Here is a 15,407-nt window from a genome sequence, read left to right on the forward strand (position 1 = left end):
CTGCTACTTCAAACACAGCAGGAAACTGAGAAAAGCAGGTGTTAGAAGGAAGAGGGTGGAATCACCACCACAAAGATGCATCCTGACAAAGGCAGCCAGCATGGTACCAAGCTCTTGGATATTGTGAGTGAGCTGGAATTTGTCCCCAAAACTATATTTTACTAAAGGACTTTTAAAAATAGAGGAGTGTGATTTTTCTCAAAGTGTCAGTTTGCAGATCCCACTAATGTCAAACATCTGCAAACTAAATATTTTAAACTTCTCACAGACAGAAAAAGAAAGAAAAACCCTAATGACTGAAAAACAAGTAAGCTGGCCATGGTGTACGCCTTTAACCCTGACCCTCAGAAGGCAGAGGCAGGTGACCTCTGTGACCTATATAGCCTGGTCTATATAGTTCCAGGCTAGCCAGAGCTATGTAGTGAGACCCTATCCCCTATCTCAAAACAAAAAACAAAACAAAACAAAACAAAAAACCAAATAACTCTTTCTTATTAAATTAGAGAAAAAAAAGATAGCCTTTACTTGGAGAAATGGTCACTCTGAACACACATTGAAACCCATAAATACAAATACAGAGAGAGAGAGAGAGAGAGAGAGAGAGAGAGAGAGAGAGCGAGCGAGCATTGCCTTTGAAATGGCATCTATCTTAACCTCCATCTTCACAGGTGGAGGGAATTTGGGGTAGAACGTTGTAGCTCACTAGTCCCACTTGGTTTTCGAGGAGCTGGGTTGAATTACACACAGAGCCCATCAGGGGCTCCTCCTTGCTTGGGTTTCTTGTTCCACACCTGGATCCGATCATATTGCCCCGAAGACCAGTCCTTTTCAATGCTAAGAGAAAGGTGACCTGCACTGATTGACTTTAGAGTTTAGGTGACTTGCGGTTTCTCTCACCACGTAGACAGGTGAGTGTCTCATTTCTTTTTTTATTCTGAAGGGATTGGGTGGAACTTACCACGATGATCTTTTTATTCTACCCTTTGTCTGTACGGATTTGTTTCCCAACACACTAAGCTTCATTATACACCCCCAAACCCCATTCGTGAGCTTTGTTTACTGTGGGCGATGCTTTTGTGTCTTTGTTAGGAGACTCCATTGACCATGGCTTTTGAAACACTTCACTGCACTATCCCATAGACTCAGGCTAGCACCTGCTCTGACTTCCACATGACCCTGAGACTCTGCTAGTAGCTTCTCTACAGCTCAGTTGTCCCATCTCTAAAGTGTTTCAGACTTTAAATAAGCCATTGGGCCACTTGTAGTTCATTAGAAACTTCCTTACAGTAAATTTTTCATGTATAAATGCACTTGCTTAAAGCAATGTTTTGTAGATCTTGTGGCTGATCACTAATGTTTACTCCTTCGGTCTTAGTTCCCTCAGTACCGTGTCCCATGTGGATGAGCCCAGCCAGCGTGATGAATCCTCTCGCCTCACAGTCCGGATGGAAAACACCTACCAGTTAGGTGCGCTGCTTTGTCATTCATCCACATGCTCAAACCTTGACTTCAGTGACCAATGTGGGCTTAGCTGTAGCCTGTCATTGTCTCCAGTCCAAGACAAGGGACCTTAATTTGAGGAAGAAAGTGGGAGGCCAATTACAGAGTTACAGTGTTGCTTTGAAAACAAAAAACAAAAACAATGAGGCAATACCTACTTCCTTTAAAACAAAACAAGTCAGGTTTACCTAAATCTCAAATGAATCTCTGGATACCACAAAGGTGTATAATATGTGATTGAATTCAGGTTCACCAGGTATTTCTTGGTGAAGTTAGTGTGTGTGTGTGTGTGTGTGTGTGTGTGTGTAAGAGAAGTGATATGCACGGATGTTTATTCTTCAAAACCAACCAAGGTTGTTGATAGTGTAGGAAAAAAAAAAAAAAAAAAAAAAAAAGCCCTCACTGCAGAGGCAGCCCACTGCAGTCCCCTGTTAACAGTGATGTTTATCTACTGCCATTGAGGTTTGGGGTCTCTGAAAACAAAGGGTTTCACACCTGCCCTCATGCTCCCAGGTGGAGTCCACTTCAAATTCCTTTTCCCACTCCTGTTTCTTTACAGGCCTACTTGTTTTCTTTAAGTGCGTACCTGCCTATGATTATCTGAATTCAGATATAATTGCTGCCCTACATAAATTCCACCGAGGCTTACCAAGAAGCAAGAAGGGACTCTGTGGGCCAGGGTAATTCCACCTGTGGCCTGTTAAAACCCAAGAAAATTATAAACCTAGGCCTTGTAGCCAGTTTTCTGCAGCAATCCCAATACCATTTGAGTAAGAAACATAGCGTCCCTCTCTGTCTTCTCATGGACAGCCCTCGAACGTCATTCTGAGAAGCTGTAATTACTTAGATAAAGGAGGACAAACACACTGTAACTTTAGATGTGTGTATGTGATGTGCATATTATCGTGGCAGTTGACTGACACACTCAGTCCAATACTACGGGCTCCAGGTTAGGCTGCTAGCATTTCACACTGCTGTGAGGTAGACGGTAAAGGTCCCTCCCATCCATTTTGCTTTAATGGTGTACCTAAGTCCGGTGGCTGCTCTTAGCTTCTCCAGTCAGCAGCCTAAATTTGGGTCAAGTTTTCTCCAATTTACAGTTTGTTTGTTTGTTTGTTTTTGAGATTGGGTTTCTTTGTGTAGTCCTGACTGTCCTGGAACTAGCTCTATAGACCAGGCTGGCCTCAAAATTAGAGATCCACATCTCTGCCTACTGAATGTTGGGATTAAAGGGATGGGCCACCCCTGTCTGGTTTATCAATCAAAGGCTCTTAATCATTGGCAGCCTGTGCCTTTGAGTCAAGTGCTAGGAAGAAAGACCTGGAATCCAATAGCATCAAGATAAAGCAGTTTAAATGGGAATCCCTGTGTTTCTTTCATAGTTTTCCCCACAATTACTTCAAGCAAATAAACTAATTCTATGTTTCAGAAGTGCTGACCTTTGCATAAAGGCAATTGCCTGGCTGTCACCCTCACTCCCCACTCTCCTGGCCCGTACTACATCAAGTTGATATAAGACAATCTTTACTAAAGGCTCATCAGTACCTTTCACAAAGCAAATAAACCAAAAGGCAAGTAGAATTGGAAATACAGTTTAGTTATTAATAGGGCTGATTGGCTGCTTTCAAACGCAGACTTAATCTAGCACAAAGACCTTTTATTATTAAGACTGGAGAGGTGGTTCTGTGGGTAAGAGCTCACCACCACTACACCATCTAAACCCAACTTAAGTTATGTGTGTTTATCCTTTTATTTAAATGATTACAGCTACTGTAAATAAAGGGACACATGAATATAGTTCATGAGGGAAATTAGAAAAGGGAAGCTGTGTTTCTTAGAATAAAGCACCACTTAACCCTTGCTCCCTAACCACAGAGAGGAGAGGATGGGAGAAAATAGCAGCAGCCTGTGGCAGCTGGTCTGTCTGAACATGGATGCTAGTTTAGATGTCTCCCAGGAAGGTGATATTTAAGCAAAGCATCCTGAAATCATGGCTTTCTTTGTGTGTAAAGATCACAAGGTCTGCAGGTCGAACGAAGGGATGTTCTGAGAGCCGGTGAGGGGGTTTACGTTCGTTGCTTCTCATTCCCTGGAACTGCTGCTGAGAAGGACAGACTAGAGCCTTCCCACTGATCACTAACATTTCTTGTTTTATCCAAGGTGACTCCCATAAATAATAGAGTAAGTTTTTGCACCAGACTTTATTTCTAGAGCTCAGGTTAAATTTAGGTAGTGTTTTTTTGTTTGTTTGTTTGTTTTTTAAGATGGCAACTATGAACATCACACTAGTGAAGGGTTTCAATCAGATTCTTTTCTTTTTTTTTCTTTTTTTGTAAAGATTTATTTTATGTATCTGAGTACACTGTCCCTGCCTTCAGACGCACCAGAAGAAGGCATCAGATCCCAATACAGATGGTTTTGAGCCACCATATGGTTGGTGGGAATTGAACTCAGGACCTTTGGAAGAGCAGTCAGTGTTCTTAACCGCTGAGCCGTCTCTCCAGCCCCAGTTTCTCTTGTTATACGATGACAAAATAGCATACAGAACAATGTAGGTAGGAAGGAAGGAAGGAAGGAAGGAAGGAAGGAAGGAAGGAAGGAAGGGTTTCTTTCGGCTCACAGTTTGAGGGTACCCTCTATCATGATAAGGAAGGCCTGGCAGGAGATAGCTGTTGGTTCATATCTGGGCAGATCAATTAGAAAAGAGACAAAAGTGTTTCCCCTTTTTCTTCAGTCTGAGACTGTAGCCACTGGGATGGTCTAACCACTTAAAATACATTTCCTCTCCTTAAATCATAGCACAAAATAACCGAAAGTAAGTCTTTCACGTTTTTGTTTTGGTCTCAGATGGCTTCTGCTGGCCTTGAACTCACTACATTGCCAAGGACAGCCTGAAGTGCTGACCCTCTAGCCTGCAGCTCCCAACTGTAGGATGCCAGGCCTGACTTAGGGTAATTCTTGTTTTCCCAGTTAGGGGAAACCATGGCACAGACAGTTTACTACTTTCACTAGGTTTTGTTTTGATTTTTAAGTTTTGTTCTTGTTTTTTCAGATCTTTTGAAATCCATAACATTTTCTTCCTGGGGGGGGGGGGGATATCTCAAAATGAAGGGGACAAGGTTTGTTGATTGCGTAGTTGTCACTGAACTTCAGGAGCCTGCCTTGCCTCTGCCTCTTTGTCCACATCTGAGTCTGAGCAAGGTGACAGGTGATTCTGACTGTGTAAGGAGAAGGCCCTAGGATGTGAGGAGTGAGGCTTCAGTGCTATATAGAAAAATAGTTTTAAAGATAGAATCACATTTGTGAGACAAAAGGGGATGTAGTGTTTGAAAGATGTTGGCACAGCAGACCATGGCAGTACTGGAAACCAGGCTCCCCTTATCCTGGATGCTCTTTCTGTCCCTAAGGTACACCAACTTTCTTCTGCTGCTGTGGCCTTCCTTCCAACCCCAGAGCAACTTGTCCTCTGGCAGTTCCCAGGGATTATAAACCACAGCTTTTGCTATAAGGAAGAGGCTGACTTGTTTTTTTTGTTTTGTTTTGTTTTTTTAATCCACGTCTACTTTGTAATAAAGCTTTAAAGACAGTTCTTTTTTGGCCTGTCTAGAGCTGTGCCACCCCTGAGCCAATCACCTGTGCTCTGCACTTGGGCTCCTGGGTGGCAGTGTTCCATGACTACAAGAGGGAGAACAGCTATCCCAGCTTGGCAGACGCTGCTCCCATGGGTGGGAGGGGACAGGAAGCACTTCACTAACCAATGTATCTTCAATATTATCTTCAATATAGAAGAATTATCCACTTTCTGAATGTAATAATGAGGACAGGTACCTTAATGTAAGGCAGAACAGAGTCCCTGGGAATGATATTGGCCAAGTAAGGTCATGTGATATGAGTGCTTGGTAAGATAGGGTGTCTATCTGAATGACATAATCCATTTAATTTAGTCCACGCTAGTGGCATAATCTTTTTTTTTTATTGGATATTTTATTTACTTACATTTCAAATGTTATCCCCTTCCCTAGTTTCCCCTCTGCAAGCCCCCTATCCCATCACCCCTTACCCTGCTTCTATGAAGGTGCTCCCTAACCCACCTACCCACTCCTGCCTCATCACTCTAGCATTCCTCTACACTGGGGCATCAAGCCTTCACAGGGCCTCCCCTCCCATTGATGCCAGATAAGGCCCCTTCAGCTCCTTCAGTCCTTCCCCTAACTCTTCCATTGGGGTACCTGTGCTCAGTCCAATGATTGGCTGCGAGCATCCGCATCTGTATTGGACAGGATCTAGCAGAGCCTCTCAGGAGACAGCTGTATCAGGCTCCTGTCAGCAAGCACTTCTTTGGCATCAGCAATAGTGTCTGGGTTTGGTGTCTGCATGTGGGTTGGATCCCCAGGTGGGGCAGTCTCTGGATGACCTTTCCTTCAGTTACTGTTCCACTCTTTGTCCCTGTAATTCCCTTAGACAGGAGAAATTCTGGGTTAAAATTTTGGAGATGGGTGGGTGGCCCCATCCCTCAACTGTGGGGCCATGCCTAACCTCTGGATATGGTTCTCCCTCCCTTTTGTGGGGTATTTCAGCTAATGTCATCCCTGTAGGGTCCTGGGAGGCTCTTGCTTTCCTGGCATCTGGAACTTTCTGGTTACGACCCCAAGTTCCCCATTCTGCATTGCTACACACCTCTGGTCAGTTTCCTGACCCTCTACATCTCCTCCATCTCCTCCCATACCTGATTCTTCCCTCCTTTTTCCGCCCACCCTATACTCTTCCTCCCAAGTCCCTTCCACCCTCTACTTCCCTTGATTATTTTGTTCCCCCTTCTAAGTAGGACTGAAGCATCCACTCTTTGATCTTCTTTTCTCTTGAGTTTCACGTAGTCTGTGAGTTCTATAGTGGGTATTTTACGCTATTTGCCTAATTTACCATGGGTGTTCTTTTGTGAATAAGTTACCTCACTCAGGATGATATTTGCCTGCGAATGTTATGAAGTCGTTGTTTTTAATACCTGAGTAGTATTCCATTGTGTAAATGTACCACATTTTCTGTATCCATTCCTCTGTTGAGGGACATCTGGGTTCTTTCCAGCTTCTGGCTATTATAAATAAGGCTGCTATGAACATAGTGGAGTATATGTCCTTGTTACATGTTGGAGCATCTTCTGGGTATATGCCTAGGAGTGGTATAGCTGGGTCCTCAGGTAGTACTATGTCTAGTTTTCTGAGGAACTGCCAGATGATTTGCAGAGTGGTTGTACCAGCTTGAAATCCCACCAGCAATGGAGGAGTGTTCCTCTTTCTCCAAATTCTTGCCAGCATCTGCTGTTATCTGAGTTTTTTTATTTTAGCCATTCTGACTGGTGTGAGGTGGAATCTTGAGGTTGTTTTGAGTTACTCTAATGTCTGTCTTTGTCACTGAGGTGGGTGTCATGTATGCAGCAAAACGTTAGGTCCTGTTTATGTAGCCAGCCTGTTAGTCTATGTCTTTTTTGGGGGGGAATTGAGTCCATTGATATTAAGAGATATTAAGAAAAATTAATTGTTGCTTCCTGTTATTTGTGTTGTTAGAAGTGGAATTGTGTTTGTGTGGCTGCCTTCATTTTGGTTTGTTAAAAGAAGATTATTTTCTTGCTTTTTCTAGGGAGTAGTTTCCCTCCTTGTACTGGAGTTTTCCATTTATTATCCTTTGAAGGGCTGGATTTGTGGAAAGATATTGTGTAAATTTGGTTTTGTCATGGAATATCTTGGTTTCTCCATCTATGGTAATTGAGAGTTTTGCTGGGTATAGTAGCCTAGGCTGGCATTTGTGTTCTCCCAGGATCTGTATGACATCTGCCCAGGATCTTCTGGCTTTCATAGTCTCTGGTGAGAAGTCTGGTTTGTAATTCTGATAGGTCTGCCTTTATATGTTACTTGACCTTTTTCCCTTACTGCTTTTAATATTCTCTCTTTGTTTTGTGCATTTGGTGTTTTGATTATTTAGTGATGGGAGGAATTTCTTTTTTAGTCCAGTCTATTTGGAGTTCTGTAGGCTTCTTGTACGTTCATGGGCATCTCTTTCTTTACGTTAGGGAAGTTTTCTTCTATAATTTTGTTGAAGATATTTACTGGCCCTTTAAGTTGGGAATCTTTGCTCTTTTCTGTACCTTAGGTTTGGTCTTCTCATAGTGTCCTGAATTTCCTGGATGTTTTGTGTTAGCTTTTTGCATTGTGCTTTTTCTTTGGCTGTTGTGTCAATGTTTTCTATTATATCTTCTGCACCTGAGATTCTATCTTCTATCTCTTGTATTCTGGTGGTGATGCTTGCATCTATGACTCCTGATCTCTTTCCTAGGTTTTCTATCTCCAGGGCTGTCTCCCTTTGTGATTTTTTTTATTGTTTCTATTTCCATTTTTAGATTCTGGATGGTTTTGTTCAATTCCTTCACCTGTTTGTTGTGTTTTCCTGTAAATCTTTAAGAGGTTTTTGTGTTTTCTCTTTAAGGGCTTCTACCTGTTTACCTGTGTTCTCCTGTATTTCTTTAAGGGAGTTATGTACGTCCTTCTTAAATTCTTCTATCATCATTATGAGATGTGATTTTTAAATCAGAGTCTTGCTTTTCTGGTGTGTTGGGGGCATTCAGGGTTTGCTCTGGTAGGAAAACTAGGTTCTGATGATGCCAAGTAGCCTTGGTTTCTATTGTTTATGTTCTTGCCCTTGGCTCTTGTCATCTGGCTATCTCTGGTTTTAGTTGGTCTTGCTGTCTCTGAGTGTGGCTTGTCCCTTCCTATAAGCCTATGTGTCAGCACTCCTGGGAGACCAGTTCCCCCTGGGAGGAATTTGGGTAAGGAGAGTTGTGGCACAGGGTCAGCTCAGGGGTGCAGATGGAAACCTGAAGGATCCTGTCCCTGGTCATTCCTTGGTTCCTGTATCCTGAGGGCTCTGGGTGAGTCCTTCTTGGGCCAGGAATTTGAGCAGAAATGGTGGGCTTACTGGTGCTCCCAGGTGTGTCAGCACTCCTGGGAGGCCAGTTGTCTCTCAGTGGGATTTGGGTGTGGAGAGCTGTTACACAGGTCAGCTCCAGGCCTCATCAGATCATGGCATAATCTTTTAATATTTTCAATACAAAGGAGAAAGTCACTTCATCTGTGACATTTTACAATCAGAGTATAGTGGGAATCTTTTGAAAAGTACATTTACTAGTTCTCTGAGCATTTCATCATGCACTGTATTTCAAACCCCAACTCCTTCCCCTAACCTCCTCCCAGATCCACACCACCTCAAACCCCAATATAACCCATTGATTGTAATATGTGTTGTCTGTGTATTCCTGTGTGTGGGACCATCTAGAAGGAGCATGGTGGACAAGCCAAGGCTTGTTCCTCACTCAGAAGCCATCAGCTATCCACAGCTACCCAGGTAAATGTAGGAGCACAGTGGGTATCTTATACAAAATGCACACAGAGACCGGAGGGCACCCAAGCTTGCTGTAGGGGACTTTGTCTCTGACACCCTATCTCTGGTTCCTGGGATCAGGAACAGGCCCAGCCATTCTCTGATTGGTAACTGCTTGAGATTTCTGCTGAGCAGATGTTAACTGTTAGAGTGATTCCTATCATGTTTCCTCTACTTGGTCCCCACCTGATTTCCTTTTTTTTTTCAATGTCACTCAGCCCAGGCTGGTCTCATAGTGACTATGTGTCCTCGGCTGGCCTTAAACCTCCACAGTAGTTACATTAAAAGCATACACCTCCATGTCTGACTTCCTAGCCTGATTTAAATTGGACTAAATCATTCTTATATCATCTAAATAAAAATTCTCTTATTGAGCCTCAGGAGGCTGACCTCACTGGATTGCAGTCATACACTGTAACCCACTCTTGAGTAAAGCCAATGAAACTTCAGCAAAAATGAAAGGAGTGTAAGGCCTGGGGATTTACCACCATGGAACCCTGCCATGGCCTCATCTCAGACTGGTTGCATCTTTCAGGCAAGGGACAGAGCGCTCCTAAGGGAGCCATTTCCATTCAGCCATGGTGGGATCTAGTCCAAGCTCCCTTCCCGGGTTGCTCAGGCCTAGGGTGGCATGCTTCTACTGGTGGAAGAGGACAACCCTACTGCTTGTAAGTTCCTTTTCTCTCTCAGACCTCCCCAAAGGAACTTCAATAAATCCTCTTATTATTATCTATTAGTGTTTATTCATAATGCCTATATCAGGCAGAGGCTAAGGAAGCAAGGTACACCATCATTAGGACAATTCTAATAGATAATGTTAACTACTAAAAGAGAATTGGATGGCATTCTTGATTCCTCTGTAGTAATTCAGGGATTACCCAGACCCTAGATACCAAGCCTTGGCACCTGGAGTATGCCAAATAGTGGCAAGGGCAGATACCAGAGGCTAATACAGGTAATTCCAGGGGTACTAGAAAGCAGCCCGCTTATCCGAAGCTGTGATCTGAATATGGATAAAATGTGGTCCCAGCTCTGACGCTGTCTCCCCATCTGTGGAACATATATAACAGTGAGAGTTTCCTCAAAGATCTACTGGAAGATACTCTAAGGTAAATACGTGCTTATCACAGTCCCTGACGCACGGACTGTGGTCAGCAAAAGGCAACTACTATTTGTGTAGTGATTTTTACCTATAAAATGTTTAAATCCACAAAACCCAGAAATTATTCCTAGGCATGAAGTGTTAGACTCTGAGGAGGATAAGACCCCATCGTACTTACCATTGCTTTCCTCCTTTCTAAGTTTTTTGAACAGTTTGTTATTTTTATTACATTTACTCCTGTGTGTGCATCTGTGCATACAAGCACGCAAACACTACCACAGCCCTCCCGTGGAGGCCAGAGGACATGTGGAAGTTGTCCTCTCCTCCGTGTGGGTCTCAGGAATCATCAGGTTTGTCAGCAAGCACCCTTCTCTTCTGAGCCACCTCACTGGCCCCGATCTTGCTTCTATTACACCGGAGAAAATTGCAGACATGCCTCACCTGTTTTCATGTAACCAGGACAGCAAAAGGGACCCATGTGTCTTGAATAAGTGAGAAGTGTTTTGTACCTGGGGTGAGATTTGAGAGCAAAAAGGTGCCTAGAAAAGGCATTTGAGCCAGAATTGAAACTTGCGTGAACATGCCTTAAATGAGCAGATGAGGGAACACAGGACAGTGCTCCATTTGAAAGAGCAGACAAGGGTAAAGACATACACGTATCTTTATTTTGTTTGTTTATTTTGGTTTTTGATTTTTTTTTTTTTGGTTTTTCGAGACAGGGATTCTCTGTATAGTCCTGGCTGTCCTGGAATTCACTCTGTTGACCAGGCTGGCCTCGAGCTCAGAAATCCGCCTGCCTCTGCCTCCCGAGTAAAGGCGTGCGCCACCACCGCCCAGCTATATGACAGGTGGGGCCCATGAGACTGGAGCAGCATGCACTGGGGGAACTGTGGTGGCTGGAACAAGGCCACAGGACTGGTAGGCGCACATAGACAGCCATAAGGAGAATGCCATTTTAAGAACTAGGTTCTCTAAGCAAGTTTTCTGGGAGGGATCAGAGCAGCATGGGTGGAGTGTAAACACCGAGGAGCCAATTAGAAAGGTGCTGAGGCTTTGAAGTCAGCAGCCACCTGGAGAAGTTGGTGATGTGAACTCACTGCATTCCTGAGGGAGCCTGGTAAATTCGGACTTTATTATACCCTATCCCCAATCTCTCCAGAAAAGCCTGACCCTAATTGTGACTTCTATCTTCCTTAGCTGGAGGTCACCCAGATGACTAAAGGGTTTCATGGTTCAGTATTCTTTTTATGAACCTATAAGGTAGATGGGTATGATTAGAAATGACTTCTAAAGAAATTCTGTGTGCCTTTCTAGGTCCCACCAAACCTTTCCCTGTGGCCACTGTCAATCGTATTTTGGAAGATGTACTAACTACCTACCTACAAGAAGCACAATATGACCCAGAGTTCTGCAGACAAATGACTAAAACAATTTCTGAGGTACAGTGCAATTTGCCCAGTGTTAGCTAGAACCACAATATTTGCCGGAAGATAGCAAATTTCATTTCATTTTCAGAATCAGTTCAATGGCACACCTATATTTTATAGAAATAGTTATTAGATCATATACTTAGTCTGTGCATAGGTATATGTGTATACGATAAGCCTTTGTCCAAAACTATCATTGTGTATGTGATTTATAACAAATCTATTGCTTGTATAAAACTGTTCCACCTCTTTTTCTAAAACAAGATTTATATTTCTATTTATGTCTGTGTGCACTCATGTGTGCACACACATGCTCACAAAGTATGCATGCCACATGTGTGTGCAAGTGCCAGGGAAGGCAGATCCCCTGGAGTTAGAGTTACAAGCAATTATGAACTCCCTGCTGGGTATGCTGGGAATGAAACAGTAAGAGCAGAAAGGCTCTTAACTGCTGAGCCAGCAGGTCCATGCCACTTTAAAAACAAAAACCAAAAAACCAAAAACCATCCTATACATTTGTATGATGTGTATGTATAGTATGTGTGCATGCTTCTATATGTGAATGTGGGCATGCACATGTAGAGGTCAGAGGACAACCTTTCGTGTTAGCCTTCACATTTCACCTTAATTAAGAGTCTCTGCTGTTCACCACAACATGTGCCAAGTTAGCTAGGATTGTCCCATGTCTCCCCATTTCCCTGTAGGAATGCTGTGATCATCAATGCCCACTGTCATACCTGATATTTACTTGGGTTTGGGGGACTTGAACTCAGGTCCTCACACTTGTATGAGTGTTTTACCCATGAGCCATCACCTCACCCAAAAACTATTTCCCTTATTTTTGGTAAATACTCATTTTAAGGGCTGTTTTCTCCTTGCCACAGGAACTTTTTTGAGTACTGTTGATTGTATGTATCGTGGTCTTTAAATACATTCCATGTTTTATCAACTACAGTATATTTTATGATACTTTCTTCTACTTTAGTTTTTATATCTAACTCTGATAAATGTTTATGGCTATTATGTTGTGGAAGATTTCAGAAGAATATCTTTCCCTCATTAGTCATGAAAACAAAAAATAACTCCAGTCATGGCATTCTTTAAAAGGAAGCGATCCTTTACAGACTTTCAAAGGATGTAATAATCACTTGAATTCTGTCCTATAGATGACAAGCTCTCTTGCATGTCTTAGAAAATGCCGGCTTATTGCTAATATTGTTATTTTGTTCCTGGATTCCTGTCCCACAAGAATAGTACTTAAAGGAAAGTTTACCTATGGTTCTGTAAGATACTGAAAGTTTCTACAGACTACCGTGCTATTTTCTTTAAACATTTTTTAATTCATTTTTTTTAAAGTTAGCCTACAAAGGGATGAACTTCATATAGTATTTTTACACACACTCTCCTCTCCCATTGTGCTCTCCCTCCTCCTTGCCCTCCTCCCTTTGGTCCCCTCCATCCTTCCCAAATTATCCTCCCTTCTGCTTTTATATTATATACTGTGTTTAACAATTTTGTGATTTACCCTTTTTTTTTTTATCAATTTCTAGGTTATTAAGACCCAGGTCAAGGAATTACTGATTCCGAGGTATAAACTAATTGTCATCGTTTACATCGGACAGCGGGATGACCAGAGCATAGTTATTGGCAGCAGATGCCTCTGGAATCCTAAAAGTGATACTGTCTCGACCTATACTTTCAAAAATTCTACTCTCTTTGCACTTGCAAATGTCTATGCAGTTTACTTCGAGTGATTGAAAGTGGCCCTTGTTAAAATCATGAACCAGGCTATGTGTCTCTATTCACAAAAGTTCTACTGGCAAAACCTGTGGGAAAGAGACAAGATGAAGATTTCAAACAACTGGAAGCTTTGGTCACTCTCGTGAGGACTGGTGGAGGGGAACGGGAGCCTAAGAAACAGGTCTTGTTTGTTCAAAGCAGAAGTCGGTGCAGTTCACATAAACATAGATGCTGACAAAATATCACTTTGAGTGCTAATTATTTTGATTTCTCTTTTAGTTGGAGAGCTGGAATTTCCTGGACTACTTTTTGGTAAAGTTCTAGAAATAAATGGCAACATACTCTGGATATATAGCACACGGGATAGGATAATTCAACGTGACACACAAAAATGGTGAATGCTAATAGGCCTCAGTACTGCATATAAAATAATACTGGTTTTCATTTTACATTTAATAAATTGAGCAGCACTCATTAGCTGCAATTACTGTTACATGTACCTGACAGTTGAAAGTACTGACATAGAATTAATGATTTCGTAATAATTACCATGGTCCCATGGGGCCACTGGCTAAATCTAGACGCTCTTGTGGGTTGCCAGCACTTTACAAAATTACAAGAGAACTGAACATTGGCTCTTCAATAATGGAAACTATAAAGTGGATACAGGCTTTTAAGGACACTAAAGTAGACACTGTGCTATTAAATATACATGATGCTTAATAGTAAATGTGCCTGTAGCACCTAATACCATGCATTGGAAAGAGACACTGCCTTTAAATACACATAGCCCATGTGCTTTTGACTAGTTTTTCCTGACCTACCTTTTACCCAGAATACAAAGCTGGCAGCTTAACAAATAAAACATGTGTGTTTGCCATTTTGTTCCTCTGAGTTTAGCACTAAAGCGACCCAGTGAGGTTTCTGAATGTATGGGCATTGACGTTTACAGGGCTGAAATAGCTCTTCTGTTGGCGGATGCCTCTTGTAGCATGGATCGTTTATCTTTATGGGGCTTTCAAGTTTTTGTGTGCATGTGAAATGACGCTGTGCCGTTGCTCTAGGATGGCAAGTCATCTGCCTAGAGGACATTTGTTAAAGGTCAAACACAAATTGTTCACATATGGAGAGAATTAGCAACGTTATAATCTTAAGGGGGAAATTGCATGTAATTCGTATCAGAAAGATTATAACAAATGAAAACCCCAGTCAATGCTTCATAATTTCAACATGTTTTGATGTCTTACTTTTCACTAAAACCAAATGTAGTTTTTAAATGCATTCCTGGGCTTTTTCTGAGAGTGCTTTAGGGGGTCTACGTAGAATAATGACCACATCCAGGACTCGCCTGTCTCCAAACCCCAGTTTTGCATCTGGATTTGATTATCAGAGGAGGAAGGAATGAGAGGTCCGCACTTTTGTCAACGGTTTCTTTCTCAGACAATGGCTGTGAAATCACACAGCAGCTTGGGAGGAATGAGTCAATTGAAGAAACAGTTTTTACCTACAGAAAGTCTGCTGTCGAGACGACTTCCTCTCAGTGTTCTAACTTCTAGTCAGTAGAATAATTTCTCACTGTTCCTCCTTGGGTGTCTTGGTAAGTAGAACCTTAAAATACAGAGGCCGTTCAACTGGAAAAGGGAGTTTGCAGGCCTACTGTTAGCATGTGCTGTAACTGAGATCAGTTCAGAGATGCACTCCAGCAGTGGCAGCAGCATGGGAGTAGAGAGTAAGAACTCACCCAGACAGCTCATTTTCAGGAGAGTGTTATTCACCACTCAAAGCCTGGAGACAAAGAAACAGCTCCCCTCCATGAGTAGCAGCCTTTCCACTCTCCCACTGTAGAACATCCTGTGTTCTTTTCCTGCAAACTCAGGTCTCACTTACTCCTCGGATCCGTCTCCATCCATCTCCATCCATCTCCTCCCTCCCACTCTCCTCCTCTGACCACTCTTAGTTCATCTCTCGGTTGTTCTCCAGCTCTTAAGTTTTATTCTTCCCTAACAATGAAATCTCATTCTTATAAGCAAGACTCGTGTGCACTGTGCTACCCAACTTCCAACTGTCCAGAAAATAGCAATGCAGATCTGAACCCTTGAGTACTAGAGTCTTAGGGAAATGACAGCAGGACACATCTGTACCCCAGAACTCCAGCTGTGGAGACAGGAAGATTCCCATGTGGCGACAGCACGGATTAGAACATGTTATCC

The 15,407-nt window shown here is 42.6% G+C and overlaps 1 protein-coding gene across 4 annotated transcripts in view; it reads left to right on the forward strand.

Annotated features, from left to right (window-relative positions):
- The window catches only part of Tctex1d1 (Tctex1 domain containing 1), a 19,551-nt gene extending 5,105 nt beyond the window's left edge, over positions 1–14,446 (forward strand). The window contains exons 1-4 of one of the 4 annotated variants that reach the window (XM_021159474.1): positions 678–908; positions 1,376–1,467; positions 11,345–11,469; positions 13,008–14,446. In XM_021159474.1, coding sequence (XP_021015133.1) covers positions 1,446–1,467; positions 11,345–11,469; positions 13,008–13,211 — 351 coding nt within the window. In that variant the 5' untranslated portion in view covers positions 678–908; positions 1,376–1,445 and the 3' untranslated portion in view covers positions 13,212–14,446. Of the gene's footprint in view, positions 1–677; positions 909–1,375; positions 1,468–11,344; positions 11,470–13,007 lie in introns of those variants that run through there. The other 3 variants (XM_021159471.1, XM_021159472.1, XM_021159473.1) reach the window with 3 other exon arrangements.
- Positions 14,447–15,407: the final 961 nt, after the last annotated feature.

The sequence above is a fragment of the Mus caroli genome, chromosome 4 (assembly GCF_900094665.2).
Source record: "Mus caroli chromosome 4, CAROLI_EIJ_v1.1, whole genome shotgun sequence".
Classification (NCBI taxonomy): domain Eukaryota; kingdom Metazoa; phylum Chordata; class Mammalia; order Rodentia; family Muridae; genus Mus; species Mus caroli.